The sequence below is a fragment of the Puma concolor genome, chromosome E4 (assembly GCF_028749965.1).
Source record: "Puma concolor isolate L17-30 chromosome E4, mPumCon1.1.hap2, whole genome shotgun sequence".
Classification (NCBI taxonomy): domain Eukaryota; kingdom Metazoa; phylum Chordata; class Mammalia; order Carnivora; family Felidae; genus Puma; species Puma concolor.
Window position 1 is genome coordinate 34,134,153 of NC_141683.1, and position 26,409 is coordinate 34,160,561.

The 26,409-nt window shown below is 46.9% G+C and overlaps 2 protein-coding genes across 2 annotated transcripts; both read left to right on the forward strand.

Annotated features, from left to right (window-relative positions):
• Positions 1 to 214: 214 nt before the first annotated feature.
• Positions 215 to 6,316, forward strand: IL19 (interleukin 19). The gene is made up of 5 exons (XM_025921200.2): positions 215 to 358; positions 513 to 578; positions 3,544 to 3,696; positions 4,642 to 4,716; positions 6,184 to 6,316. Exons 1-5 carry the CDS (start codon positions 215 to 217, stop codon positions 6,277 to 6,279), a joined length of 534 nt encoding a protein of 177 aa, XP_025776985.2. The 3' UTR covers positions 6,280 to 6,316.
• A 14,321-nt stretch (positions 6,317 to 20,637) lies between these two features.
• On the forward strand, positions 20,638 to 23,155 carry IL20 (interleukin 20). Its single transcript, XM_025921005.2, has 5 exons — positions 20,638 to 20,796; positions 21,073 to 21,138; positions 21,233 to 21,385; positions 21,971 to 22,045; positions 23,078 to 23,155. Exons 1-5 carry the CDS (start codon positions 20,638 to 20,640, stop codon positions 23,153 to 23,155), a joined length of 531 nt encoding a protein of 176 aa, XP_025776790.1.
• Positions 23,156 to 26,409: the final 3,254 nt, after the last annotated feature.

A 26,409-nucleotide genomic window follows, 5' to 3' on the forward strand; every position in this document is an offset into this window, starting at 1 on the left:
TTTCTGGGGTGAAGGTGGGGGCTCATTCAATTGATTCAAGAAAACCAGAGGAGGAGACACATGACCATGAACACCACAAGGCTGAGGTAGTGAGTCTTGTTTTCTTGGTTGCCGTCTGGGTTGCCTTGCAAGGTCCAAAGGACAGCTCAGTCAAGGGCCTCTACTGCTTTCCACTCTCAGCTCAGCAGTTGACTTCCATCCTTTCTTGCAGGATATGAAGGCACAGCGTGTTTCCCTCTTGCTCGTGGCTGCTGTGCTCTTCCTGTGCTCAGTGCATGCCCGAGGTCTGAGAAGATGTCTGGTTTCCATGGACATGCGCCACGTAGTAGAGAGTTTCCAAGAAATCAAAAAAGCCATCGTGAGTATGGGCTCAGGGTGAAGGTGTGGGCAAGCGGGTGTGTCTCAGTTTACATCTTCATTTGAAGAATGAGTTCTGTTTCGTTATTTTTTGTGCCTCAGGGGGGACATGGAATATTCATGGCTAGTGTGTGTTCTTCTGTTTCTCTCCATAGCAAGCTAAGGACACCTTCCAAAATGTCACCATCCTGTCCACATCGGAGACCCTGCACAGAATTAAGGTATTGGCCCCAATCTGCTTTTCCCTGTATTGTTATTTTTATGGAGAAGTAGCTCCAGGCTGAGAAAGAAATCCCCACCCTGTTTTCTCTTGTCTAATCTCCAGTATTTAGTACTCTATTCCCGGTTGCTCACTTGCCAGCTGATGCATTAGGGCACCCTTGTGTCTCAGGGACGTGGAAGCCTCTTAGGAGGGATCAAAGAAGGATTACTTACCTAGAGAGAGATTGGGGGTACCACACGCTCAGATGGGACAGGCTGTCTGTGGCTCAGGTGATTCTGGAAGGTTTCGTGGGGGAGGTCAGAAAATGAGCAGTGACTTAAAAGATGAGTTGGCTGCGGGTCGGTGGATAAGGGAGAAAGGAGTCTGGAGATCAGGGAGAATATGCGTGAGATCAGTGAATGTGTGTCAGGGGACGGTGAGGCAGCCAGGTTTGTGGCGTGAGGGACACGCAGGTGAATGAGGTGCATGGAAGAGGATGAGATACGCTGGAGTCATTTTACCAAGAACCTTAAAAGTCAGGCTGAGCGTCGACCTTGTAATAATGCAGGCAATAGGGAGTCACTGTGGGTTTTTGAGCTGAAGACTGTATGACCCCAAGACCTTTTAGAAAGACAGTCTGGTGATGTTCTTTACAATGGAGAATGTGAGGCAGGGAAGGCGGTAAGGAGATCAGCCCAACGGTCCAGATGAGAGGTCTTGAGGGTGTGTTAACAAAACAGTTGACTTATGAGGTGAGAATTCGCTTTACAGAAGGAGCCACTGGGAAGTGCCTTTAAAAATGAACTCCAGGGGCGCCTGGGTGGTGCAGTCGGTTAAGCATCCGACTTCAGCCAGGTCACGATCTCGCAGTCCGTGAGTTCGAGCCCCGCGTCGGGCTCTGGGCTGATGGCTCAGAGCCTGGAGCCTGTTTCCGATTCTGTGTCTCCCTCTCTCTCTGCCCCTCCCCCGTTCATGCTCTGTCTCTCTCTGTCCCAAAAATAAATAAACGTTGAAAAAAAAAATTAAAAAAAAAAAAAATGAACTCCTCCAGGGACGCCTGGGTGGCTCAGTTGGTTAAGTGTCCAGCTCTTGATTTTGGCTCAGGTCATGGTCTCGTGGGATCGAGCCCCATGTCCTGCGCTGATTGTGCAGAACCTGCTTGGGATTCTTTCTCTCTCCCTCTCTCTCTGTCCCTCCCCTGCTCATGCTGTCTCTATCAGAATAAATAAATAAACATTAAAAAAAAAAAAAGAGCTCCTCCAGTCCTAGTAAGTATTCTAGAAAGATCCAGTTTTTTTCAGATATTTATATCCCAGAGGAGGAGAGATAGCTGCAATGAGTTACTCTTTTTTTTTTCTTTTTTTTTTTTTTGGCTTCTCTGAGTGAAATGGTTCTTCTAGGAAGTATTGGGCCTGACTTATTTGTAGTAAACAGATGTAGCCACTTACTAAATACTATTCTAGTCAACCGTATAAGAGACTCACAGGATATCCCAGCTGGAAGGGACCCAAAAGGCCACCTATTCCAAAACGAACATTTTCAAATGAGCAAATTGATAGATAACTTGGGCAAAAAAATGACCAGTCAGTGGTTGAGCCAGCGGTTGAACCCCTAAGCTCTCTCTGTCTCCAGATTCTTTCTCTTCTCAAGGTCTAGAAATAGCTGATGTTGGCATAAGGAAAAGGGGTCGATTGGGAGGCAGGTCTTTATCATGTTTTCTTCTCTCCCTGGTCAAACAAAGGTGTGCAGCGTTTTGCCCCTTTGGTTGAGGGAACCAGCAGGAGAGAAGGAGGAGAAGGGTTTTGCGTTGCAAGTAGAGCTTGTTGTCTAGGAAAAGCTGCTTGCGGGGGGGGGGGGGGGGGGGGGGCCAAGGAAGCTTTGTTGCTTTAATGCTAATGAAGATAGATGCACTGTTCCCGCTGCATACTCCTCCCTTCTCAGACTGAGCTACAAATCTCCTGCAGAGCAGCTCACTGACTCGAAGGGCAGGGTGTAAATTGCTAGAAGAAAACTCAGCCTGGCCAGCTGCTCTGAGCTGTGTCCTAGGAATTCAACACCGTCACCGCCCCCCCCCCCCCCCCCCATTAGAGAGATATGCACTCTGCCAGCTGCGGACCTGCCCAGATGTGCATTTCTGCAGCTGTCAGTTTCCCTCCTTGCAAATCTAAGCTCCATTCAAATGATCCCTGCAGTTTAAAAAGAACAGACCTGTGGTGGGGTGGGGGGCATCTGAGTGGCTCAGTAAGTTGAGCATTCGACTTCGGCTCGGGTCATGATCTCATGGTTTGTAGGTCATGATCTCATGGTTTGTGAGTTCAAGCCCCGTGTCCGGCTCTGTGCTGACAGCGCCGAGCCCGGAGCCTGCTTCGGATTCTGTGTATCCCTCATTCTCTGCCCCTCCCCGGCTCATGCTCTGTCTCTCCCTCTCTCAAAAATGAATAAACATTAAAAAAAATTTTTTAAAGGACAGATTGGGGTGGTGGGGGAAGCAGAACAGGATAAATGCAATGTCATTACAATGGTAGGAATGTGTGCCCAGTGCACACCCGGTGTGCCAATAGCTATTGATAGTTATGTATGTGTGTGTGTGTGTGTGTGTGTGTATTTATATACATGTTGATGGATGGGAGATGGAACAGAGGAGCAAACTGAAGCAGAACATAAGGAAGTACTTTTCCAGAAAGCTGCTCAGGCATGGATCCTCTCAAAAGGCAGGTGCCTAATTCTGTGGCTGGGTTCCATCACTTGTTACCATACTTCCTGGCCATCAGAAAGAGGAGGTGAACCGCAATGTCTCCTCAGTGCCCTTGTCACAAGTAGCTTTGATGTGGTAAGAGCAGTGGGACGCTCTGAGACCGATAGGAATTTGAGAAACTTCACTTTTAGCTGTTTCATTACTTGACGCCCCTACTCAAAAAGGTTGCTGTGGCCCTAAGACAGTAAGGAAGAGGGCTTCTGCAGCTCTCTCTAATTTGTGTCTGTAGCCCTTAGATGTATGCTGTGTGACCAAGAACCTCCTGGCATTTTACGTGGACAAGGTATTCAAGGACCATCAGGAGCTGAACCCCCAAATCTTGAGAAAACTCAGCAGCATTGCCAACTTTTTCCTCTACATGCAGAAGGCTTTGCAGCCATGTGTGAGTTGCCACATCAGGACCCGGAACATCTGTCCCCCGTCTGCCCCAGGACATGCTGGGCCCAGTCGGCTCTCTGACATGGCTCTTGGACCAGAGGAAATCCCCTGCCCTGTCATCCACGGGGAGAACTGTCCAGAATCTCTTCCTCAGGACTTCCTCCCCGCTGATATCCCATCAGACCCGGTTTCCTCACAGATAATCCTCCTGGGGTGACCATTTATATCAAAGTACTCCTCAAGTAGTCTCAGGGCTGGCTTGTGAGAGAGGCAGGCCCTCAAGTCCAGGCTTATCATAAGCATCTCCCTATCTCTGTAGTTTCTTTGTTTGGGACCCTTTGGGGTTTTCATACCAATTAACCTCTACGTTGTTCCCTCCTATAGTCCATCCCCAAGGGTTACCTATAAATTCATTGTGATCTGTTAAAAACAAACACCAGAAATAAAACTAAACCCAAACGAACCAACGAAAACTTAGACCAGGAGAAATCCTGGGTTCCGGGGCTGTCCCTGCCAACGATCACCTGCGGTGACTTTGTGGCAAATCACCTCTCCTTTCTGTGCCTCGGATTCTAAAATTGTGAGAAGAAGTCATGACCCCTGCCGTACTTGCATTAAGATTCGTTTCATCAATTACTTCCTTAGCTAATCCAATAAATATTTAGGGCCTCCCCTGTGGGGTGTTGCATTCACAGAGTGGTGACCAGACAGATTTGGCGCCTACTTCCCTGGCCCTTCCCGTCGGGTGAGCTGTAAACCCAGAAAAAGAGCAAAAGCCCTGGCAAACACAGGGTGACTCTATAAACAGACTCTACTCCCCTTTGCTGCTCCAACCTGAGTTTACCTACCAGACCCATCTTGGGGAGAAGGAGGAATGTCACCCAGCAGGTGGAAAGAGAGGGGTGGATGGCAAGGTCCTCTGATGGGTCCTTCCTTCTCTCGATCACAGCAGAAGCAGAGGCAGTGTCACTGCAGGGAGGAAGCCACCAACGCCACCAGAATCATCCACAACAACTACGATCAGGTAAGGATGGGAGGGGGAGGACACGGAAGGCGGAGGTGGAACGTGACACCCTGACAGGGAGGGGGCCAACCCTTCGGCCCCCACTCCCCCCGTCGCTCATGGACTCAACAAGAGTTTATTGCTAGTCTTCCCCATCCTGTGTGTCAGCAGAGTGTGTTGGTCTTACCCCCTTTGCTGATTTGCTGGGCCCCCCTTCTCCATCATGCCTCCACAATCTTCTTCTGACCTCACATATCAGAACTAACCTGCGTTCAGTTTTGAGGGAAAGCACACACTACCTCCGATGGGTGTGATCCACAGAGGGAACAAAGATCCCCAGCGAACCGTAAGCTGCGGTGCACGGAACATGTTACCTGCCAGGTGGCACTGTGGGAGGTGACTGCTGCCAGCACTCTGGAGGTGACAAAGAGCAGTACTTCTCCCATACGCGCAGACGTAGAATGCACATCTCATACAGAGATAGAGGGGACAGCCTGTGCTCCTTACAAGCATCCTCCAGAGACTTTGTCAAAATCAAATACAGGTTCTGGCTTAGGAAGTCTGGAATGAGGCCTGAAATTCTGCATTTCGACCACCCTGCCAAATGATGCCAATGCTTTGAGTCAGAGCGAGAAGGCGAGAGGCCGTTCACAGCCTCCTCGTGGAGACGCTCCATAGAATAATATTGTAACAACGGCTAAGACTTTGTATTGTCCTTACCACGAGCGAGCTGTTGTTCCGATACAGTACAGGTACTAACCCATGGGCTGCTCATAACCGTGCTGTGAGCCATTATCTACATTTGACAAATGAGGGAGCTGAGGCACAAACAGGTGAAGTAATTTGACGAATGTAACCACTGCAGCCAAGTGGTGGGTAGGACTCGATCCCGTGCTCCCTGACTCCACAGGATATACTTTTGGATCTTACCATCTCCTTGCCGTCTGCTGGAAAGGGGCGGAATAGGTCAGGAGACCCGAGTTCTAGTTCCCGTTCTGCTGACTGTCTGTGTGACGCTGGGGAGGACACTTGTCCTTAGGGGCTTTGGTGCCTTCATAGGTCAGATGGGGACAACGTGTTACCCTACCCACGGGAGAGCACCGCTGGGGTTGAGACTTCCTCAGGGAGAAGTAAAGCAAGCTGATGGGAAAAGGAAAACAAACAAAAGGACTGGCTAGTAAGGCCTGTGTGTGTGTGTGTGTGTGTGTGTGTGTTTCTATGAAAAAAAAAAAACACAGGAAAAAGAAAAACAGAAGGCAAAGAATGAAGAGTTTTTCATTTTATTTATAAGTTGCTGACATGATGTAACCGCTTGTTTGGGGGAAACAATTTGGGTTGGCTGCTAGAAAAATAGTTTGGGGTGTGAACGCTCTGCCAATATAATTGGTGAATGAAAGGAAAGCCTCACGGGGCCTGGAACGTGGGGAAAGCGTGGCCGACTACAAAGCCTAGAAAGGCAAGTTCTGACGATGATTTGCCTGGTTGCAGCTGGAGGTCCGATCAGCGGCCATTAAGTCTCTGGGAGAACTGGACGTCTTTCTGGCCTGGCTTGACAAGAATCATCAAGAAAATTCTGCTGCCTGAGGACCCACCTGGGAACCTGAAGGCCCAGGGAGGAGCGCGCCCCCCCACTGCCAGGCTTTCTGAGGGGAGGGAGAAGGGGGAAGACCCCGTTTTTATGCAGATGAGGGTGATTTTGAAAAGACCTCCCTTGAGCTTTCGAATTCTCTCCCCTGGGGCTGGGGTATTGCAGGAAAAATCTAGGTTTCAATGATCTGCTTGCACTGGCAAGGCCCACCGGCTGGGCCCGGACTGCTGATCCCACCTGAAAGTAACCAAGTAGTCTGCTGTCATATTTATGATAAATAGGTCTGCCGAAACGTCCCGAGGGCCACCATGGAGGGGACGGGCCGGCTTCCCCCTAATTTATTGTGCAGTTGTTTTTCCCATGACTGTGATGGGAACAGAACGATACCTTGTAGTGCATATTGTACTGACCGGTTTTTCCTGAATAAACTCCGTCCTCTCTCAGTTAGTGGAAGTGTCTTCTCATTCGTTGAGAGCCAGTCAAGGAATCATAGTGGTGAAGATTAGAAGTGAAAGAAGCCTTATGGGGCGCCTGGGTGGCTCGGTGGGTTCAGTGATGGCTCAGGTCACGATCTCTCAGTTCGCGAGTTCGAGCCCCGCATCTGGCTCTGTGTTGCTTGAGATTCGCTGTCTCCCTCTCTCTCTGCCCCTCCCTTGCTAGCTCTCTCTCTCTCTCTCTCTCTCCCTGTCTCTCAAAATGAATAAATACTTTTAAAAAAGTGAAAAGGCTCTTAAAGAATGCACATAGGTGGGGAAACTGAGGCTAGAGAAGGCTAAGCATCACTGAGTCCCAAAGTGAGTCAGTGAAGAGATGGGCTCCACACTGGGTCTCTGAAGCCTCCATCCAGCACCTGTCCTCCCTCCACCGATGATCAAGGAGATGGATGTGGGGCTCCAACCACCAGCAGGTTGGTATCTCTCCTCTTCTGAGCTCCATTCTCCTCTCTCTCTCTCTCTCTTCCCATTTCTTTCTGTCATTTCTTTCTTAGTGCTCCCAGCCTAGATACCTCTTTTCTGACCCTCAATTCACCCTCCATGGGTATATATGTTGTGCCAGAGAGAAGGTGTTTCCAACAGAGGGATGACTGTCCCGGCGAAAAAGTATTTCAGCAAGTACAGCCCAGAGCAGGGGGTATCGGGCACCATCTTCTAGAAGGACATTCCTCACATGGCTAATGGCAGTAACAACCGTCACTGAGCACCTGCCATATGCCAGGTGCTGAAAGAAGCACTTTATATGCACTACCCTGGGTCAGCATCTATGGTGGAACTGGCCGGCTGAAGCATCCTTTCTTCCTGAGGAAGAGATCTCGCAGAACATGCTAGAGTGCACAGAGCAGGATCTCTGCAGTCGGACGGACCTGGTTTCAATCCTGTGTGACTCCGAACAAGCTACTTAAGGTCTCTAAGTCTCAGTGTCCTCTTCTGTAAAAGGGGGACCATGACAGCAATCTCCAAGTGTTGCTGAGAGCACCAAGTATGGGGAAGGGTCCCCAGGAGCCCCAGCAGGGCGGGGGCCACACAGCATGGTGTAAAGAGTGCCAACCAGGAGCCATGATCTGGTGTCGAGGCTTCTCCTGCCATGAACTGCCCAGGGCAGGTCACTAAATTTCTTTGGTCCTTAGTTGTCTGGAAGGTGGACACAGATCCCTTTAACAATCTACCGCGTGTGATCATTGGAAAGCCAGAGCCATAGGATGGTCTAGAGAGCCCTACTGTCTGTATACCCTGCCTCCCCAGCTCCGTTTCCTCTATGTCCCTAGTGCTGGTTGGGGTTCACTCCCACCCAGCCACACTGGCCTCCTCTGCGTTCTTCAGACACACTGGGCATGTTCTCATTTTAGGGCCTTTGCACTTTGTGGGCACACACGCATGTAAACGGAGGTAGGGTTAAAAAAACAAACCCAGGGGCGCCTGGGTGGCTCAGTCGGTTAAGCGGCCGACTTCGGCTCAGGTCGTGATCTCGCGGTCCGTGAGTTCGAGCCCCGCGTCGGGCTCTGTGCTGACAGCTCAGAGCCTGGAGCCTGTTTCAGATTCTGTGTCTCCCTCTCTCTGACCCTCCCCCGTTCATGCTCTGTCTCTCTCTGTCTCAAAAATAAATAAACGTTAAAAAAAATTTTTTTTTTTAAAACAACCCAATGTTTTGCTCTGATGGGATTAATAGGCTGTTAAGAGGGGCGCCTGGGTGGCGCAGTCGGTTAAGCGTCCGGCTTCAGCCAGGTCACGATCTCGCGGTCCGTGAGTTCGAGCCCCGCGTCAGGCTCTGGGCTGATGGCTCAGAGCCTGGAGCCTGTTTCCGATTCTGTGTCTCCCTCTCTCTGCCCCTCCCCTGTTCATGCTCTGTCTCTCTCTGTCCCAAAAATAAATAAACGTTGAAAAAAAAATTAAAAAAAAAATAGGCTGTTAAGAGAAAGCAGGATGGTCTCCAGAGGACTCCACCTTTCAAGGTGACCCCGGATGAACATCCATCCTAAGCCAGCTGGACAGCTGGATGCGGGCGGGACCAGCTTCGTCATAGCATTTCTGATCTCGCGTGCCCACTCTGGGGTGCACTTGACCCCAGACGCCTGCACAGCTTGCAACTCCTCCTCCTTTAAGCCTTCGTTGAAAGCTATCTTATGTAATCTTCTATAAAACCCCTATTTCCACCTTCAGCACATCTTACACCCCTTTCCTGCTTCCCCAACGTCCTATTTTATTATCCATTTCCCTGCTCAGATGTAAGCTCCAGGAGGGTGAGGATAGTTTGGTTTCTTCACTGCCTGGCACTTAGTAGATGTTAAATTCACATTTCTTGAATAAATGATCTGGACGAACTTAATAATAGCAAACATTTATACAGTGCTTTCTGTATACCAGGGAATAGTCTTTTTTTTAATACAAAATACACGTCCTGTATTATAATATGAATATACATGTTTTATTTTATTCTCACAACAATCCTATAGCAGTTCTGAGAAGGAAATGAAATGAACAAAAGGCCACTGCTTTGAATCCTAGCAATACAGATCATTAAACCCGAAGGAGGAAACCGGGGCACAGAGGGGTTAAGTCACTTACCCAAGGTCACACAGCTCACAAGAGCCAGAGAACCTGGTTTCAAGAATGAACTATAATGTCAACGACAATGTACACGTGTTGGATGCTCACCACGTCCCAGGCACCGAGGTGAAAACTTTACATATGCTTTTTCCTTTACTCCTCACGATGCTTTTCCGAGGTAAAGATTACCGACCAACCCAATTCTACAGGTGAAATCTAAAGCTTGGTGAGGTTCCTCAACACGCTTTGGTTCACGCAGCTGGTTGTGGAGCTGGGATCCAAGCTGAGGGCATCTTGCTCCAAAATCCAGGCCCTCAGTCAGGATGGAATATCCCCGCTGATGCATTTGGCATGCGTGGTGGGAGGCTGCAAGCGAAGGCGCCGCACCTGCGTTCCCACAAGGTTGTAGAAGTAGCAGAGGACTAGGAGGAGGCGATGGGGCGGGAGGGGGAGGGAGAAATACGGAAGAAGTGCCTTCCATCTTTCCTTCCATAGGTCTTGTCTGCTTATTTCACCTTTCCACTTCGCTGGTTCACCTGTCCTTTCTTTCCTTCCAGACTCGAAGAATGTATTCTGACTCTTTTGTAGCCCCCGGAGGGCCCGGAACAGGGCTGGATTTTTATTTTTGGCGTGGTCGTTTTCGTCTTTTCGTTTTCTGCTTTCACAGAGCTTGTGCCTGAGAAATATCTGCTGATGTCGCTCAAGCCCCAGAGGAGCCGAGGATGTCAGAGGCGATCGGTGTGATCAGTCAAAGCGTCTGAGGCTCAGGAAGGTGGGAGACTTGCCCAAAGTCACGCGGCTAAGGCATGGCAGATCTAGACAGTAAATCCAGGTGTAGTGCTCTCTGCCCTGGCTGCCGGGGGAGTTCACTCTATTTTGGCCAAGACCATATAATCCAGGGCCTAGATTACCGTGCTGGATGCCAGCAACACAGATCATTAAACCCAGATGTACAAAAAGGGGCCTGGGCTGACTTGCAACAATCCTGTGAAGTTACACACTAATTAACGGTCCAACACTGAGCGAGAAGGCAGAGGCTGACTTCCAAATGTGTCGCACGATGTTCCCGGTCCAGCTGAGGGTCTGGGCTCCTTCCTGAGGACACTCTCTCCTTCTTCCATCCTCCAGAGCAAATCGTTGGCAGCCACACATGCTCTGGGCAACCGTCTTTTAGAACTATGGTCTTGCCCAGAAGATTGGCCAAAAGGTTAAGAGGATAGACTTGTGTGTGGAATCCTGCTCCTTCCCCTTTCTGTGTGATGCTGGACAATCTACTTAACGCGAGCATCAGTTTCCTCATCGGTACCAATGAAGGAGAAAGCTGCTTCGCAGAACTGTCGTGGGGATTCAGGATACTGTCCAAAGCAGATGTGTACAATAGATGTGTAGCAGGTACTCATTAAAAAGGATGGTTGAGGGGCGCCTGGGCGGCTCAGTCGGTTGGGCATCCGACTTCGGCTCAGGTCATGATCTCACAGTTCATGAGTTCGAGCCCCCGTCGGGCTCTGTGCTGACAGCTCGGAGCCTGGAGCCCGCTTTGGATTCTGTGTCTCCCTCTCTCTCTGCCCCCTCCCCACTCACGCTCTGTCCCTCTCTGTCTTAAAAACAAATAAAACATTTAAAATAAAAGTTTAAAAAGGATGGTTGCTCCTATTTGAGGATTCCCAATTGCTCTAATCTGATTTCCCAGAAAACACTGTCATTTCGGGAAAGCCTCCTTCTTACATGTTTTTTTTAAACTGGCAAGTGAGACAAGAGGAGAGGCTGTGTCTTCCTCTGGGTCTGCATCTCCAGGAGGCTGTCAGCCGAGTCCCCAAGAAATGACTTGCAGTTTCTGTGCAGCCGGCCAGGCTCCAGCTGTCTTCCTGAATCTCTCTGCTATTCAGATACCCTCCTGCAGGCTCGCCCTTACTCCTCTTTCTTCAGTCACAGACTCACCCCAACGTGGGACCCCTCTCTTGATCGGTCCAGACCTCACCTCATTCATGCCCAGCGCAATCGCTGGTACCTACAATCACACGCTATCTCCCAGACAACCGGGAATGAACACGTGATCAGTGGCAGAGAGAAACTCATTCCGGGAGGTAGGTTCAGGGGCCAGCATATTGCGTTTGGCCAAGGAGTTGGGGGAGGATAAATTTTTAAACAGCTGTTATGAGCTCTAGAGCATTCTAGAGAGAGCCTACACGTCCAGTTCTGTTTCTGAGAGCCAGCCTCAGACCTCTGCCATGGAACCACCATCCGTAGGTTCGAGTGTCATAAAAGAAGCCTCCTCCAGGCAGGCACAAGGTTTGATCCAGTCACCGTGCCCGGAGAAGGTTCAGGATCTAGCTTTTACCTGGAAGTACGTTTGCCCCAGCATGCTCTTAGTCTGGATTCCTCTGTCTGGTCACTTTCCTAGGCACTAAGTAGACTCCGTGGCTCGGTTTCCTTATTTGGAAAATGAAAAGAATAATCATATCTACCTCAAGGGTTGCCTGAGGACAGAATGAGTTAACATTTTATGAAATATTCAGTGCCTGGCATTCAGTGAAGGCTACAAACAACAAAAGAGCCATTGGTCACGCTCTGTTGCTGTTCTATCTCTGCCCTGGCCTAGGCTTCGCTTCCCAAGAACCATAGCTCCACCCTTGGGGCAGAAAGCAGTCTTCCTCTTGTTCCTTCTTCTCCACCACACCCTACTTCCATTTGTGTTCCCTGGGACCCAGGGTGGTTTTCCAGGTCTCGACAAGTCAGAGATCCCTTAGGGCCCATATCCTCTCTCCAGACTGCTCTCTTCAGGGACAACTACGCCGTGAATAGCCGCACTCAGGACATAAACATTCCTTGAGTAAATTAATACATATATACGGAGCAAAGCCGATCTCAGATGTCTAGGCAGCTCCTTCTTGGAAGAAACCTATGGCTTTGCTTTTTGGCTTTAGGACACTCTTGGGTTTCCTTGACCTCTAAGGACACATCTGTTTGGTGTTGCTGTTTCTAGCCTAGAGCGAGGAGTCAGTTTTCCCCTTTGTCTGGCCTCCCTGGCTTTGGTCTTGATTTTGCCCAGATTGTTGTCTTATGGTCTTTAACTCCACATCCTGAAGCCAGAAGGTCAGTGTCTCTCGTCACTTTCCTGGACCGGCCAGCCCTTTGGGTATCTTGCTAACCCGGGTCCCTGCTCATCTGCAAGCATCATGGTCTTGACTGTGCAGGCTGTGGGGTGCTGTCTGCTCTGACAGGGCCAGAAGTAGCACCTTCCCTCTCGGGCAGGGAGTTCTCAGTTTTGTTGGGGCCAGCAGTCCTGTGAGCAGGGAGAAAGAACTCCAGAAGTACTGACTCAACCTCTTCTTCACTTCCTCAATGCCTCCAAATCCCCCACATCTAGCCCGAGAAGAGCGTAGTGCAACTCTGGATGAGATGCTCCTGAGGCAGAGTGCAGACAATGCCCCTTGGCAGTGACCTCTGGAGGGACTGGGTTGAGGAAATGGGATTATACCCAGGGAGCTAGACATGATGTCCAGTGGCACAGTTATTCGATATCAGAGAGCTTCATCTCTGTAGGGAACCAGAGCCTGAAAAAGCATTTTGAATCCAAATGTTAGGGGAATACATAGGTAAGCAAGTCTGATGTGTGCAACATTGACCTAGATGTCACCAAAGGAAACCAGACATCGGTTATTAGAAATGGAAGGTTTCAGAGTGCACTTCCTCAGACTGATGTTCACAGTTCATGGCATTGACTCTTTTCGACCTTCTTCAATACCTGCCCCCTTACCCCACCCAAGACCCACAGGGGTGCCCTCACTCAGGTACAGAAGCATCCACTGCTTCAGGAGCTTTGTCCTAGCTCCCCCATTGTGAGGAGCAAGGGTCCTTCTCCAGCCCCAGAGCTCATAAAATCAGTTCTTCAAAGCATTGCAAAAAAAAAAAAAAAAAAAAAAAAAAGTCTTGCACAAATCACACTGTCTCCAAGAAAACAACTCAGACAAGAAGTAATCTCTACCCCACAACCCTCAAGGCCCATCGTGAGCACAGACTGAACTTTCTAAGAAACTCCTGACAACAAGCAGTCTCTCCCATCATCTCCAGAAATAGCCTTCTTCTCTCACTTCACGTCACAATCGGGAAGGTGAGGTTGACATACCCGTGCACCTTTGTTCTTGCCATTAGAGCCGGGGATCTCAACCTTCTGTGTGCTTTGGACCCCTCTGGCACACAGCAAAGCTTGTGGACCCTACTCAGGATAATGTTTCGAAATGCATAAAATAAAGTACATGGAATTATAAAAGAAATCAATTATATTAAAATATAGCTATCAAAATATAGAATGACAATAAGCAATATATAATAAATGTGCTTCTTTATTAATGCATTAATTAATAAGATCTAGCAGCAGGCAGGCTTACAAACTACCAACATCCCTCTTATTTATTTGTGTGTTTGTTTGTTTATTTATTTATTTATTTAGAGATAGCATGAGCACAGGAGGGGAAAGGGGGTGGGGGGAGACAGAATTCCAAGCAGGCTCCATGTTATCAGAGCAGACCCCAACACGGGGCTCAATTTCACCACTGTGAGATCATGACCTGAGCTGAAATCAAGGATTGGGTGCTCATCTGACTGAGCCACCCAGGCGCCCCCAAACTACGGACATTCCTAAGTAGTGATGAGTACAAATGTTATTTTGAAGTGTCTGAAACAACTCTAATGTGATACAAAAATATTTGTGATTTCTACCAGTGACAAAGTCACCGGTACTTCTAATACTATTGTGATTTATATTTGTTTCCCATGCTCATAATCAAAGAAAATGTTAAATGTTAATTAGAGGTTTGTGAAAAGAGGTGTTTTTTCCCCATCCACCTTCTCCCAGGTTAGGATCTCCCACATTAGAGGCTCTGTTCCCCTACAATGCTCTGGAATCCCACAAGAGGTTCCAAGAGACCGTGTCTTTTCACTGGGGTACCTTGGGGTCATCCAGCTCAGTGCTGGATTCCCCAACGTGGGAAATTAAAAGGCAATGAATGAAGTTCGTCTTTAGTCTCCTAGATGAGGAAACTTAATTCAAGGCCATGTCTGGATTTTTTTCCCCCCAGATTCCACTCAAAGCGAGGCTTCTCCTAGGGACTCCCGCTTTGCAGGCAGAGGCTGGGAGGAATTAGCCAATACTGGGGACCCAGCTATGTCATAGGAAATCTCGAGAGCAAGGGTGGCAGCGAGTCAAGTGGGTTAACCAGAGCATGTTGGAAAAACGCAGGAAAAGGAAATGACGTCACCTACTTTGTAGGCTCTGAGGACAGGGAACTGAAAATGTACCCTTCAGAGAGCCGTCAGCTGCCCCGCCCATCTCCATCCGGCAGGGGGGTAGCAGGGGAGGTACCAGGGGCTGCAGGCCCGCAAAGCTCCCACATTGCAGGCCCAGGAGTGAGAAGAGTCTCTACTTGCCCACTCAGGGAGCTAAGGTTCTTCCTTCAGCAGAACCTGAACACCCAGCGTTTCCGCGCAAGGTGATGCAACTTGGCAGGAAGCCCATGTGCTAGCAACTATGACGTTGTTGCAGACAGGAAAAACCCTGAGCTGTGAACGCAGGACTTGCCATGGGAAAAAAGGAGCGGCTGGGTTTTAGTCCTGGTTTCTAGAAAGTCGTTTCCTGCCCCAAAATGGCTTGGTTGGGAAGCTGAATTTATTTCCTAAGAAGGGATTCTTTTTTCTCTCCTCTGCCCAGCTTACCTTTACAATCACACTGGCTCTGATTATATGCTGATTCCCGATTTTGAAACCCTATCTCCCAATGTTGGTTTGATGCGCTCAGGAAATGTACCCCCCATTTCTCCACCACAGCCGTATCATCCCCCAACTACTTTGTTCCATCACTAACAACGTGCCAGGCACTCTGCCGCCCTTGAAGCTCTCATGGTTGGTACAGTTACGACCGCGTCGCTTTCTCCACCATAAGACATTTCACATTTCAAAAGGGCTCCTTATTGCTTTACTGCGGGGGGGGGGGGGGGAGTGGGGGGCAGGAGGTGGGGTAAAGAATTAGAGTATCAAAAGGCAGAATTGAAAAGACCTTAAGTCACTTAATTAATTTCCTCAGAATTTACAGATGAGGAAACTGAGGTCCAAAGAAGGGAAGCAGTTTCCCCAAGACCACACGGTGGGCTGAAGATAAAGCCAGAGCTAGAACACAGCTTTCTGGACTCCAGGTCCACGTTCATTTTCCTTGGCATGAGATCCCTGATGCTATTTCCAACTTGATCTCCCACCTGCCCCTCTACACGAATCCAGCTCCGGCCGGCCAATCTATTGCTGGTGTTCAAAGACGTGGTGAGCTTTGCTGTGCTAGTTCTCGCTGTCACGAAAGCCCTTCCTCGGACCCTATTCGTCCTCCCTGTCTTCTCGGCCTCAGGTGGATTTTCTAGTGTGCCTATCCGATCACATGGCTCCTTGCTGAAAGCCTGCATAACTCTCTGCTATTGGATTCAATCCAAATTACTTAACATGACCAATATTACTTCTGACTTCAAACCCGCTTATCTTTTACCCTCATCTCCCCATCCTCCTATCTCTCTCTGATTTTAGGCCATTTGGTGATGACTGATTACTTTGTATGTTTCCATTTTTAAGTTTAGCCAAGCCTAAGATCCTGTGGCTTTGGGATACAACATAAAGAAAAAAATATTAAAAAAATTTTTTTAATGTCTATTTATTTATTTTTGAGAGTGGGGAGAGGGGACAGAGGGAGAAGGAGAGAGACTCCCAAGCAAGCTCTGTGCTGTCTGTGCAGAGCTCCAGGCAGGGCTCGATCTCATGAACCGTGAGATCATGACCTGAGCCAAAATCAAGAGTCTTGGCCAGTTAACTGACTGAGCCACCCAGGCACCCCCCAAAAAATGATTTTATAAAATTTTTTTAATGTTCATTTACTCTTGAGAGAGAGAGAGAGAGTGTGGGCAGGGGGAGGGGCAGAGAGAGAGACAAGGAAACACAGAATCCGAAGCAGACTCCTGGCTCCTCGTCATCAGCACAGAGCCCTGCTGAGGGGCTTGAATTCACAAACTGCAAGATCATGATCTGAGCCGAAGTCCAACGCTTAACCAACTGAGTCACCCAGGTGCCCATTGGAAAAATTATTTTAATCGTTATGTTCATTCAATAGTCAAGTATTAACTGAGCACCCACCAGGAGACGTTGAGTCGTGGAACCACAGAAATGAACGTGGAGTCTCAGGCTAGCGAGAGATCTAGATATGCAACCAAAAAACTGCAATTAACTCTGATAAGTACAAAAGAAGTATATGCAAAGTAAAGTGGAGGTCCACAGGAGGTCCACAATTTTGCCCTGGGAAATGGGAATGGAGAGAGAGGTTAGGGTGAGGCAGGTACAGTTTTGTAGAGGAGGAGAGTTGAACTGGTGTCTGTACAGAGAGCGGAATGGGATCTAGTCAATGGATTTAAAGAGAAGAAAGTATTTCAGTGTAGGAAAAGGAGAGATTCATTTATTAAAGTAGAATCGGGATTGCACATGAATAAGTTTAATTAATCATTACAGGTGACTTCAAACAAAGCTATTGGGTTCTTCTTGCTTAAAGGAAAGGAATTGACTGGCATGGGAACAGCTTATATTATCGGAAGGTTTTGACTTCAAGTATTTTTGTCAGACCGTGTTTCTCATTACTTTAATCACGGTTATGGATGATCATGAGAAATAGTTTATTTAGCATCAACGATGAAAAAACAGGCATGAGTTCAAGAGATATTTAGAGTAGATATTCGCACATATTTTCAGCATTTATCAAGCATTACAACGAAAAGTTAGAGTCTTCATTTTAAAGGAAATTCTGGAAAACATTAAAAAGAATGCTCTGACCCAAAAGGTAGAAAAGCAGAGAATCATAGTGACATTGAATGTCAAAATTGGAAAAGATCTTGTACGTTGCCTATTCTATTACTCTCATTTTACAGATATATAAACTGAAATTCAGAAAAATGAAAGAATATGGGAAATTCACCCTGTAAACCATGGACTCCCTGAACTCAAGTACAGGATCTCAGAGTCTTAGATATTAAGATAAGAGCTGAGAAGAAATATAGTATAATCTCTACTATCTTGATATTTTTCAAAGATTGTGTATAGTTAATCCCAGGTGCTTTGATTTAATCTTGCCAGGACGTGTTGTCCTACCCGATGGATTAGTCCCTAAGAAAATCTTCCAGTATCCTTAGGGAGAAAAGGCTAAGATTCATGAAGAAAAAGGGCGGCAATATTAGACTCTCTCATGTGCCAAAGATATATCTGTGATTGGAAGTCTGAGAAGGAAAGGATTGGTGTGGCCCGGAATAATTCAAAACTAAAGAATTGGGATCCACTCTTTGATGATGAATGGAGGGAAAGAAGGGCAGCCATTGTTGAAGGGAAATGGTGGAAATAACAAAAGCAAAGGAGAAAGGGCAGGAGTGAGCCCATGGTGTCTGCGCTGGGGAGAAACATGGTTAAGGAGAACTGGATTTAAAGTGGGGGTGGGTGCCTGGCTGGCTCAGTTGGTAACACATGAGACTCTTGATCTTGGGGTTGTGAGTTTGAGCACCATGAACAGGACGTTGGGCGTGGAGATTACTTAAAAATAAAATCTTACAAAATATGAAGTAAAAAAAAAATAATGAAGGAGCAAAAGCAGCTTTTGGACTTCTCTTCCAGTTGTGTAATTCAGGGATCTTTCCTGTCCTGATTACCATTTTACCTTCCTTCTGGAAGGCAGCTGGGAAGAAAGAGGCACATCCTTTTTTTTTTTTTTAATTTTTAAAAAATATTTATTTGTTTGTTTGTTCATTTATTTATTTATTTTGAGAGAGAGAGAGAGCACAAGTAGGGGAGGGGCAGAGAGAAGGAGACAGAGGATCTGAAGCAGGCTCAGCACTTGAGCACAGTGCCCGATGTGGGCTCGAACCCGTGAACGGGGAGATCATGATCTGAGCTGAAATCAAGAGTCGGTTGCTTAATTGACTGAGACACCCAGGCGCCCCCAGGCATATCCTTTATCTAAAAACTATAACTATAACTAGATAAACTATAACTTTGTCTAAAACTATAACTAGCAGTCTCCTAGGAAGGAATCTTTAGGAGGAAAGTGTTGAGGTAATGCAGCCTGAGATTAATCTGTCTTAGAATGGGAGGAAGTGAGATGCCACCAGAGAAATTCCAAGGGAGTTCCAGCCCTCACCTGCAGGAGTTCACTTCCTTTCTGTGACCTGTATATAAAACCGGAAGCCTCTTGGCTTGAGACAGACTCCTAGGTGACCAGAAGCAGCAGCCTTTCCTGAGCTCAGGTAAGAGAATTCCTTTCTCTACACTACTCACACAGTTCTGGAGGTCAGCCTGGTTCTTCCAATCATTTACCCAAGTGTGTTCAGGGCCACGTCTAAAGGAGCCCTTTCCAACAGTACAAAATATCCTGAGGATAGAGAATTATCATGTTTATCTTCACACACCAGTACCTAGCACAATATTTTAGATGGTGCTCAATAGGGGTGCCTGGGTGATTCAGTCAGTTGGGAGCCCGACTTCAGCTCGGATCATGATCTCACGGTTCGTGAGTTTGAGCCCCACGTCAGGCTCTGTGCTGACAGCTCGGATCCTGGAGCCTGCTTCGGATTCTGTGTCCCCCCCCTCTCTGCCCCTCCCCTCCTCACACTCTAAAATGAATAAAGATCTCATTATAAAGTCTCTCAAAAATGAATAAAGATTTAAAAAAAATTAATTAAAATAATAATTTAAAAAGATGGTGCTCAAGAAATGCGAATCAAATTGTTGAATTTAAAGTATATTTACTATATACCCTCCATGCTCAAGGCAGCTAACAGCATTCTCTATTTAAAATTAATTGATCACTCGCTATATTTTAGGTGTGTAAATCATGCATCATTGTCTTTAAATGTCAAAACAAGCTTCTGGGGTAAGTGTGATTGTTTCATTTGGGGGGGCTAAGAAAACAAAACTCAAAGAGGTGAGTTTACCTGTCCAGAGTCACATAGACGTAGGGTGACTACCTCATTCAGGTTTACCTGTGACTTTTCCAGTTTTAAAACTAAAATCCTTGTGTCCTGGGACACCCCCTTCCCCCCCCTCCCCCGCCGCCCAGTCCTGAGCAAATAGGGACAACCTATTTTGATGGGAACTTGTAGCAAATATGTCTCAGCACGGCACTGGCAGATTCACTCGTTATTTAAAATGTTGATATGTGGTTCATCATGGATATGTTTTTCATTAATTTTGATACCGCATGAAAATATTATTTGTCTTGTTGATTGAGACTTTTAGGGCCCACTTACATTCGGTGCCTGAGATGAGTACTGCATTCTCCTTACACTAATCGCAGCTCATTATAATTTATCTTCAAACTCAGCAGACACTATAAAGTGCCCTCCTATGGAGCCGTCTATTCCAGGAAGAGATGAGCTCCCCTCCTGCCTTTCTTCTCTTTCTCTCCGGACCTGGGCAGAGCCAGAAAAGAGCCCGCTCTTGCGTCCCTCTCCGGTGTGCCTGACTATAGTCTTCCTGTAGAGGGCGCTGTGGAGCACAGACACCTCGGGAAAGAGAAGTGCTAGGTGTAACTGGGCTGATTGCCCATCAGATCTTGCCTCTCCCTGGCAGTAAGATTGTTATGAAATCATTGACTTTCTATTTGCCTTTGGGGCTGAAATAAATCTATTATCCCGAAATAACCAACCCGATCCCAGACAAATACCAAACGGCTAAGCTCTTCTGCCCTGGGGGTAGCCATAAAGTCCAGACAATTTTCCCCCAAGTGTTTTCGGTGGCTCAGCAACAGCTTCTGTAAGGTTCTGTTTTCCCACAGTTCCTCTGTGGGCTTAAGGGGACCAGAAGAGTGAGCTACACTGGCATTCTGGAAGGGAAGACTGTATACGTCAATTGGGCAAAACAAGTTTTAACATTTTCCCCGAAATGTAATCCTCTGTCTACTCACTGCAAGTGCCTGCTGCTCCAGGCCTTACCTGCTGGGCAATGACGATGGGGCTGGGATGGGGACAGAATAAAGGAGTCAGGACCTGTAGCACCAACTCACAGACCCTGAACGAGCAGCCGAAGTCTCTCCTTCCGGGACAGCAGCTCAGCAGCTTTTCTTAGTAAGTTAGATGAATGGGCCAGGCCGTCCAAACCCAGACAAAGCTATTGAGTTTCACAAGGGGACACCTGGGGAAAGCATGTCCCTGGACTGAATTGGCTTCTTCAGACATGACATTGGGAAAATCAGTAAGTCGTGCTCTTTCCTTTGAATTCCTAGCTCCCGTGGTCTTCAGATTCTGGCACAAGATGAAAGCGTCTGGTCTTCCCATCTGCCTTCTCTCTGCTGTGTTTTATCTCTTCTGGACACCTTCTGCTGGGCTGAAGACACTCCATTTGGGAAGTTGTGTGATCACCACAAACCTTCAGGCAATGCGAAACGGGTTTTCTGAGATACGGGACAGTGTGGTAAGCGAAGGAGGCAACCCCTCCCTGCCCCTGTGGCTGCCTCTCTCCTTCTCTACTTGTCCTTCTCTGTCCTCTGGGACACAAAAAGAGACAGGCTGGGGACCCCATACCAGGAGGATGCATTCCCAAGAAAGAGTTGTAGTTCAAAATTGAAAAGTGTTTTGGCAAGAGACGTCCACTGGGCTGTGGCAAGGAAAAGTTGAGAGAGGTCTTGATGTCTAACACCCGGCAGCAGTCCCTGACCTGTCCTTTCCTGCCTTGCCTTCTTCCACTTAGCAAGCCAAAGATGAAATTACTGACATCAGAATCTTGAGGAAGACTGAGTCTTTGCAAGACACCAAGGTATGTGGTTGGTCCATAAAACTGTGGGAGGAAATATAAATTGGAGGCATCTCCACCACCCCGGATGCCACCGACATACTAGTCTCCTTTGTAGCCTGCAGATCAGTGCTGCCTCCTCCGCCATGTACTGAGACTGTACCTGGACAGGGTTTTCAAAAACTATCAGACGCCTGACCACCATATCCTCCGGAAGACCAGCAGTCTTGCCAACTCTTTTCTTACCATCAAGAAGGAACTCCGGCTCTGCGTGAGTAAAGGTCTTGGGTGAAAGGACCCATCGCCGCACATAGTTCAATGACTTAGCAACCAAGCTCTTTCTTATCCCCATTTACTGGCTAGAAAAACTGAAACCAAACGTTCTCATAATCGGTATTGTACCATGTGACAGGTCATAAGAACTCAGTTTTACTGTCTTTGGGGTATAGGCCCTATGCAAAAAGTCTACATAACTGCAAAATGCTATTTCATGTTAATGATAATTATCTATTAGCCATGAATTCCGCTTTCCACTGTAGGTGAAGGATCCTACAGTACATTAGTGTATCCTCAGCCTCTCAGCAGGCCGTGGGGCTGAATATCAAGACAAGGTCTGAATAAGACCTAGGTATCCAACAAAGAGCTCCCTATGTGAACCTACAAAGCTGGCCTCCTCTTCTGGCTGATGAGTGATTTACTGATCCAAAATGATGAGGTCTGAAAAGGCTTTCCATAAGAATGGAGTAGGTACAGGAACGCAGGTGAAAGACTAGAATTCTCCTTACTTCGTGGCAGTGGTGAGGGCAGATAATCAGAATCTTTAATAAAATCCATCATTCTGTGGCATTCTTTTCAGCATGCCCACATGACATGCCCTTGTGGGGAGGAAGCAGCGGAGAAATACAGCCAGATTCTGAGTCACTTCGAAGAGGTATATGCGATTTGGGCCTCGGTAGGGATGGGTGTATTTTTAGAACTGAGATCACAACTGGGTGGGATAGACATTCATACCGGTAGAAATCCTGTAGCCCTCGACAATTGCCCTCTGAGGTCATGTGGACCATCCCTCTGCTTTAACCCAGGGGACACCCATCCAGGCTCTAGAAGGGTGTTGTCTCTGGAAGACGCTCTGGGATTCAAGAGGGGATGGCCTTAATTCCATCAAGTCACTCCAGAGACATCTGTGCCTTCCAGCTGTACAAACAAGAAGCAGTAGTTTTCCAACATTACACACTTATACGTACCCTCAAAAACAGTCGCAATTTCACACACGCCCATGCCATGCTGTTCCTCACCTTGGTGCCTTTGCACATCTGCCAGGAAGGCTTGAAGTCCACTCCTCACTGACTAATTCCTACTCATCCTTTAAGACTCACCCTAAGCATCACCTCCAGGAAGGTACTGACTATGTCTCTCAGAGGTAGGTGCCTCTTCTGTCATCCTGTGGAGACTCTATCCTCCATCCACCACACTACATTTTAGTTGTCTGCTTCTGTCTCCTTCACTTGACTGAATTCCCTGTGGGTAGGCATTGTGCCATTTATCTCTGAATCCTTAGCCAGCCCAGTGCTTAACACAATAAATATTTGCTCGGTTAAAGTTGCACAGTAGGCAACTCCTAACACACACACACACACACACACACACACACACACACACACACATCTTTCTTTAAGAAAAAACCCAACAGTCTAATTACTTTGATCTCTGTGATTCAAGACGCTTGGGTTATACTCCAAACTCTGCCACCTTCTGGGCTTCAGTTTCCCTATGTCATGGACTCCAGGATTTTCCTTCCTCTTGTGAGATCTTGAGATTCCATCACGTCTTTCACGCTCTCCATCTTGAAGAGAATACTGGGCTCGCAATGCCCAGCAGACCTACCAGTGAAAGGAGAACATTAACCCGGGAGCACATGTTGTCCCTTTATGAGATGCTCAGCACAGAAGTGTGTGTCTTTCAGCTTACGCCTCAGGCAGCGGTGGCGAAGGCTTTGGGAGAGCTGGACATTCTCCTGCAGTGGATGGAGGAGCTGGCCTAGGAGGAGGGTGACGACCCCGCTGGCAATAGTGCTGGCCAAGAGTCCCAGTCCTCGGTACCCGCGAAGGCGTGACCCCCAACCACCGTCTCGCTGCTGTACAACGTAGTGCTGGCCACTGTGGAGATTATTTATTTATTTATTATTTGCTTCCTTATTGTGGTTGTCCCCAGGAGTTCCCACTCTGAACGGACACCATGGTTTTATAAGATTTTGATGAGATCTTTTCCACCATGGGGTGTATTTATTACTTAATATATTTATTTATTTTTGCTATTTAACTTATTTATTTTTGTATGTGAAGACAAGACTTAAAAAATTCACGGGTTATATTTATCACCTGACTATGAGTTTTCGCACAGTAAACAAACCCTCTAAATTCTAGAGGGGTGGCTAAGGGTGTTATTCATTTTTATTAAATCAAGGACATGTGTATCTCACTCTGTGAGATATTTAAAAGTGAACTAATGGCTACTGAGTGTGGGCTGTAGAAGAATTTCTGATGTGAAATTGTAGACTTGTCTCACAATTACTGACCACCTCCACTCACCTCCCCAACCCCATACTTGCTGTGGAATCTTGTATGGCAAAAATGCACTTCTACAAATAAAGTTTGCTTTGCATGATAAATATTTTCTTGGAGTTTGCAAATGCTTCAGGAGCAAAAACAATGGCGCGGAGAGCTTGAATCTCGTATCACCTAGGGACTTCTTGCTCCTCTGGGGAAGAAAGATGCCAGTGGGAACCTGGACCTTTTCCCTCCTACTGAATGCATCCCCAATTCAATTCTTAATTCACTCACATCTCTGATGCCATGACTCTGCCCTCCACATAAAGTGACGATGACTGAGTGAAGGGCTTCAGTTATCCCTGCCCTCCCCTTGTTAGCTTTGAGCACTGTCCTCTGTGAAACTGCTTTTCTTTCTTACTTTGGGTTTTGCGTCAGGAGACTTGATTGCAACACAAATTACCATGGGCAGGAGGTTCTATTATAAGGGTTAAGAACACACAGGTGCAAAGTTTAATTATTGAGCCTTGCCCAGAGAGGTTCGTGAACCTTCTCTTGAGGCTCTTCCACTTTGTATTCTGGCCAGCGCCCAGGGTCTAGCTCGTTTCTGGGTCGAGTCTTTGTCTTTATGACCAACTACTAAGCATTCTCTGTTCAGGTCCCTTTCATATCGCCCTTCCCTGGGCTCTTCTGGCATGGGCTTCTTGCCTCCTTCCTCCCCACCTCGCTTGGAACTGCACCCCCAGTGGCAGTTTAGTTTTCCCACTTTCATGAAAAGCAGACTAATGCTGATGCCCTGGTTCCCAAAGCCAGCTCCCCTCATTGCCTCGGGTTTCCGCTCCCAATCCTCAGCTTGGGTCTTGATGAAGTTTAAATAACTTTATTAGTTTCTTTTCTCATACAAGTAACAACTACCCAACAGAGAAAATTTGGCAAATACAGAGAAACATAAAGAAGATTGTTTAAATCACCTAGAATCCGCTCTTAAACATTTAGGTGTATTTTTCCAAGATCTTTTTTCTTGGATCCAAATCATGACTCATCCCTCATTACCTGAGAGATTTGGGCTGTAAAACGTAACCTTCTTGGAATTTAGTTTCTTCCTCTGGAAAACAGGATGATAGTGTCTACCTTTCAGAAGGATGGAAGACATGGCTTTTTTATGTTCCTTTGAAAACAAGACATCTTCTGCTTTCATATTCCACATAATTATCACCTATTTGCTATCAGATTTTTGCTCCATCTCACCTGTCTTCTGTCATATTTTCTAGTTGCATGTGTCCTGGTTTCTGACAAACAATTTAGCTTCAACTCTCCAGGAATAGTCAAGTGCACTGAACTCAGTGCTAAAATTGTGATAACCACCTCCAAGAAACATTGGAAAGCAGTGAGGAGGTCATTTTATCTGCCACGGGTGTGAGTCTTCCAGATGGGTGCGTTACAGGTTGACCCACAGCTAAGGACGAAATTTCTCTACTGTTTGTTTTCTGGGAGACATTTCTGACTCTTCTGGCAGTCTGGGCCATGGGAAGCCTGGGTCTTTGGGGACCGCAAAGTACCATGTTCGTACTGACTTGTTACCTCTTTGTCTATTCCTTTTCTCAACAGGACCCTGGTCTCTTCTCTTCTTGACCTGTCATAGTACCAACAACAGCAAATTCAGCACTGAAGAAGTCAAGTCAGGTTGTGAAAACCTCAAGGGAAAATTTCATAAAGGTGGGGCCATTGAGGGACAGACTCTAAAGAATGGTTTATAATGGTCACTTCCAACTCCAACAATTAAAACGATGATGATGATTATTATTATTTATTAAGTACTCCTCATGTGTCAGGCACTGTACTGGGAATTTCACATATATTACATTGCTTAATTCTTAAGACAACCCCATGAGTTAGATAGTATTATTACCAGTTTTCAAAGGACAGAGTGCTCAGAGATGGTAAGTAATTTGTGTAAGGGGGCAGAACCAAGAGTTGAATGTGAGCACTCTGATCCCACAGCCGTATATGCTTCTCACTCTACTGTTTACTTTCCCAACAATGACATCTTGTGTTCAGAGGCACAGTAGGAAGGAAAACCATGTTATGACTTCATAGAGATATGAGTAAAAATCTTGACTCTGACCATCACTATCTTGGGCAGGTGACATAACTCTCCTTGGTTTCTTATTCTGCAAAGTGTGGGTTACACACTTACCACACTGTTGGTGTGAACACTAAACGGGATTGTCATAGCTAACTTGAACAAACACTTATCATATATTAGGTGCTGCTATAACTGTGTTGTAAGTGCCCACTCATTTAATTTGTATAAGAGCATGATGAGATAGCTGTTGATTATTCCCATTTTACATATGATGAAGCTGAAGACCAGAAAGGTAAAGTATCTTAAGTTCACACAGCTAACAATGATGGAGGTAAAATATGAATCCAATAGGCAGACTGGAGAATCATGCATTTAACCACTTCACCTTGCTGGTTGGATGGAATGTCCAGCAAATAGAGCACACTTAGCAGAATCTCTGGCTGTAGAGTGGTTCTGCCTTGAGAGGAAAGTGATGAGCCTTCCTGCCAAGCTGTAGTGCTAACTTTAACTTCCTGGTGCTACTTCCTGCTCTTTATGACATCTGTGTTGAACTTCATTTTTCCATGATCTAAACCTTGTCTCTTCAACAAGCAGAATGTAAGTTCCTTTGGAGGTCACAAGACAAATGTGCTGAACCTCATGTTGACCTATCAGTTCTAGTTA

Excerpts from the sequence above, each read along its gene's own strand:
- IL20 (XM_025921005.2), top strand. The coding sequence starts at position 20,638 with ATGAAAGCGTCTGGTCTTCCCATCTGCCTTCTCTCTGCTGTGTTTTAT. Across the intron at positions 20,797-21,072 it reads CTGAGATACGGGACAGTGTG|CAAGCCAAAGATGAAATTAC; the intron begins GTAAGCGAAGGA and ends TCTTCCACTTAG. Across the intron at positions 21,139-21,232 it reads AGTCTTTGCAAGACACCAAG|CCTGCAGATCAGTGCTGCCT; the intron begins GTATGTGGTTGG and ends TCTCCTTTGTAG.
- IL19 (XM_025921200.2), top strand. The coding sequence starts at position 215 with ATGAAGGCACAGCGTGTTTCCCTCTTGCTCGTGGCTGCTGTGCTCTTC. Across the intron at positions 3,697-4,641 it reads AGAAGGCTTTGCAGCCATGT|CAGAAGCAGAGGCAGTGTCA; the intron begins GTGAGTTGCCAC and ends TCTCGATCACAG. Across the intron at positions 4,717-6,183 it reads TCCACAACAACTACGATCAG|CTGGAGGTCCGATCAGCGGC; the intron begins GTAAGGATGGGA and ends GCCTGGTTGCAG.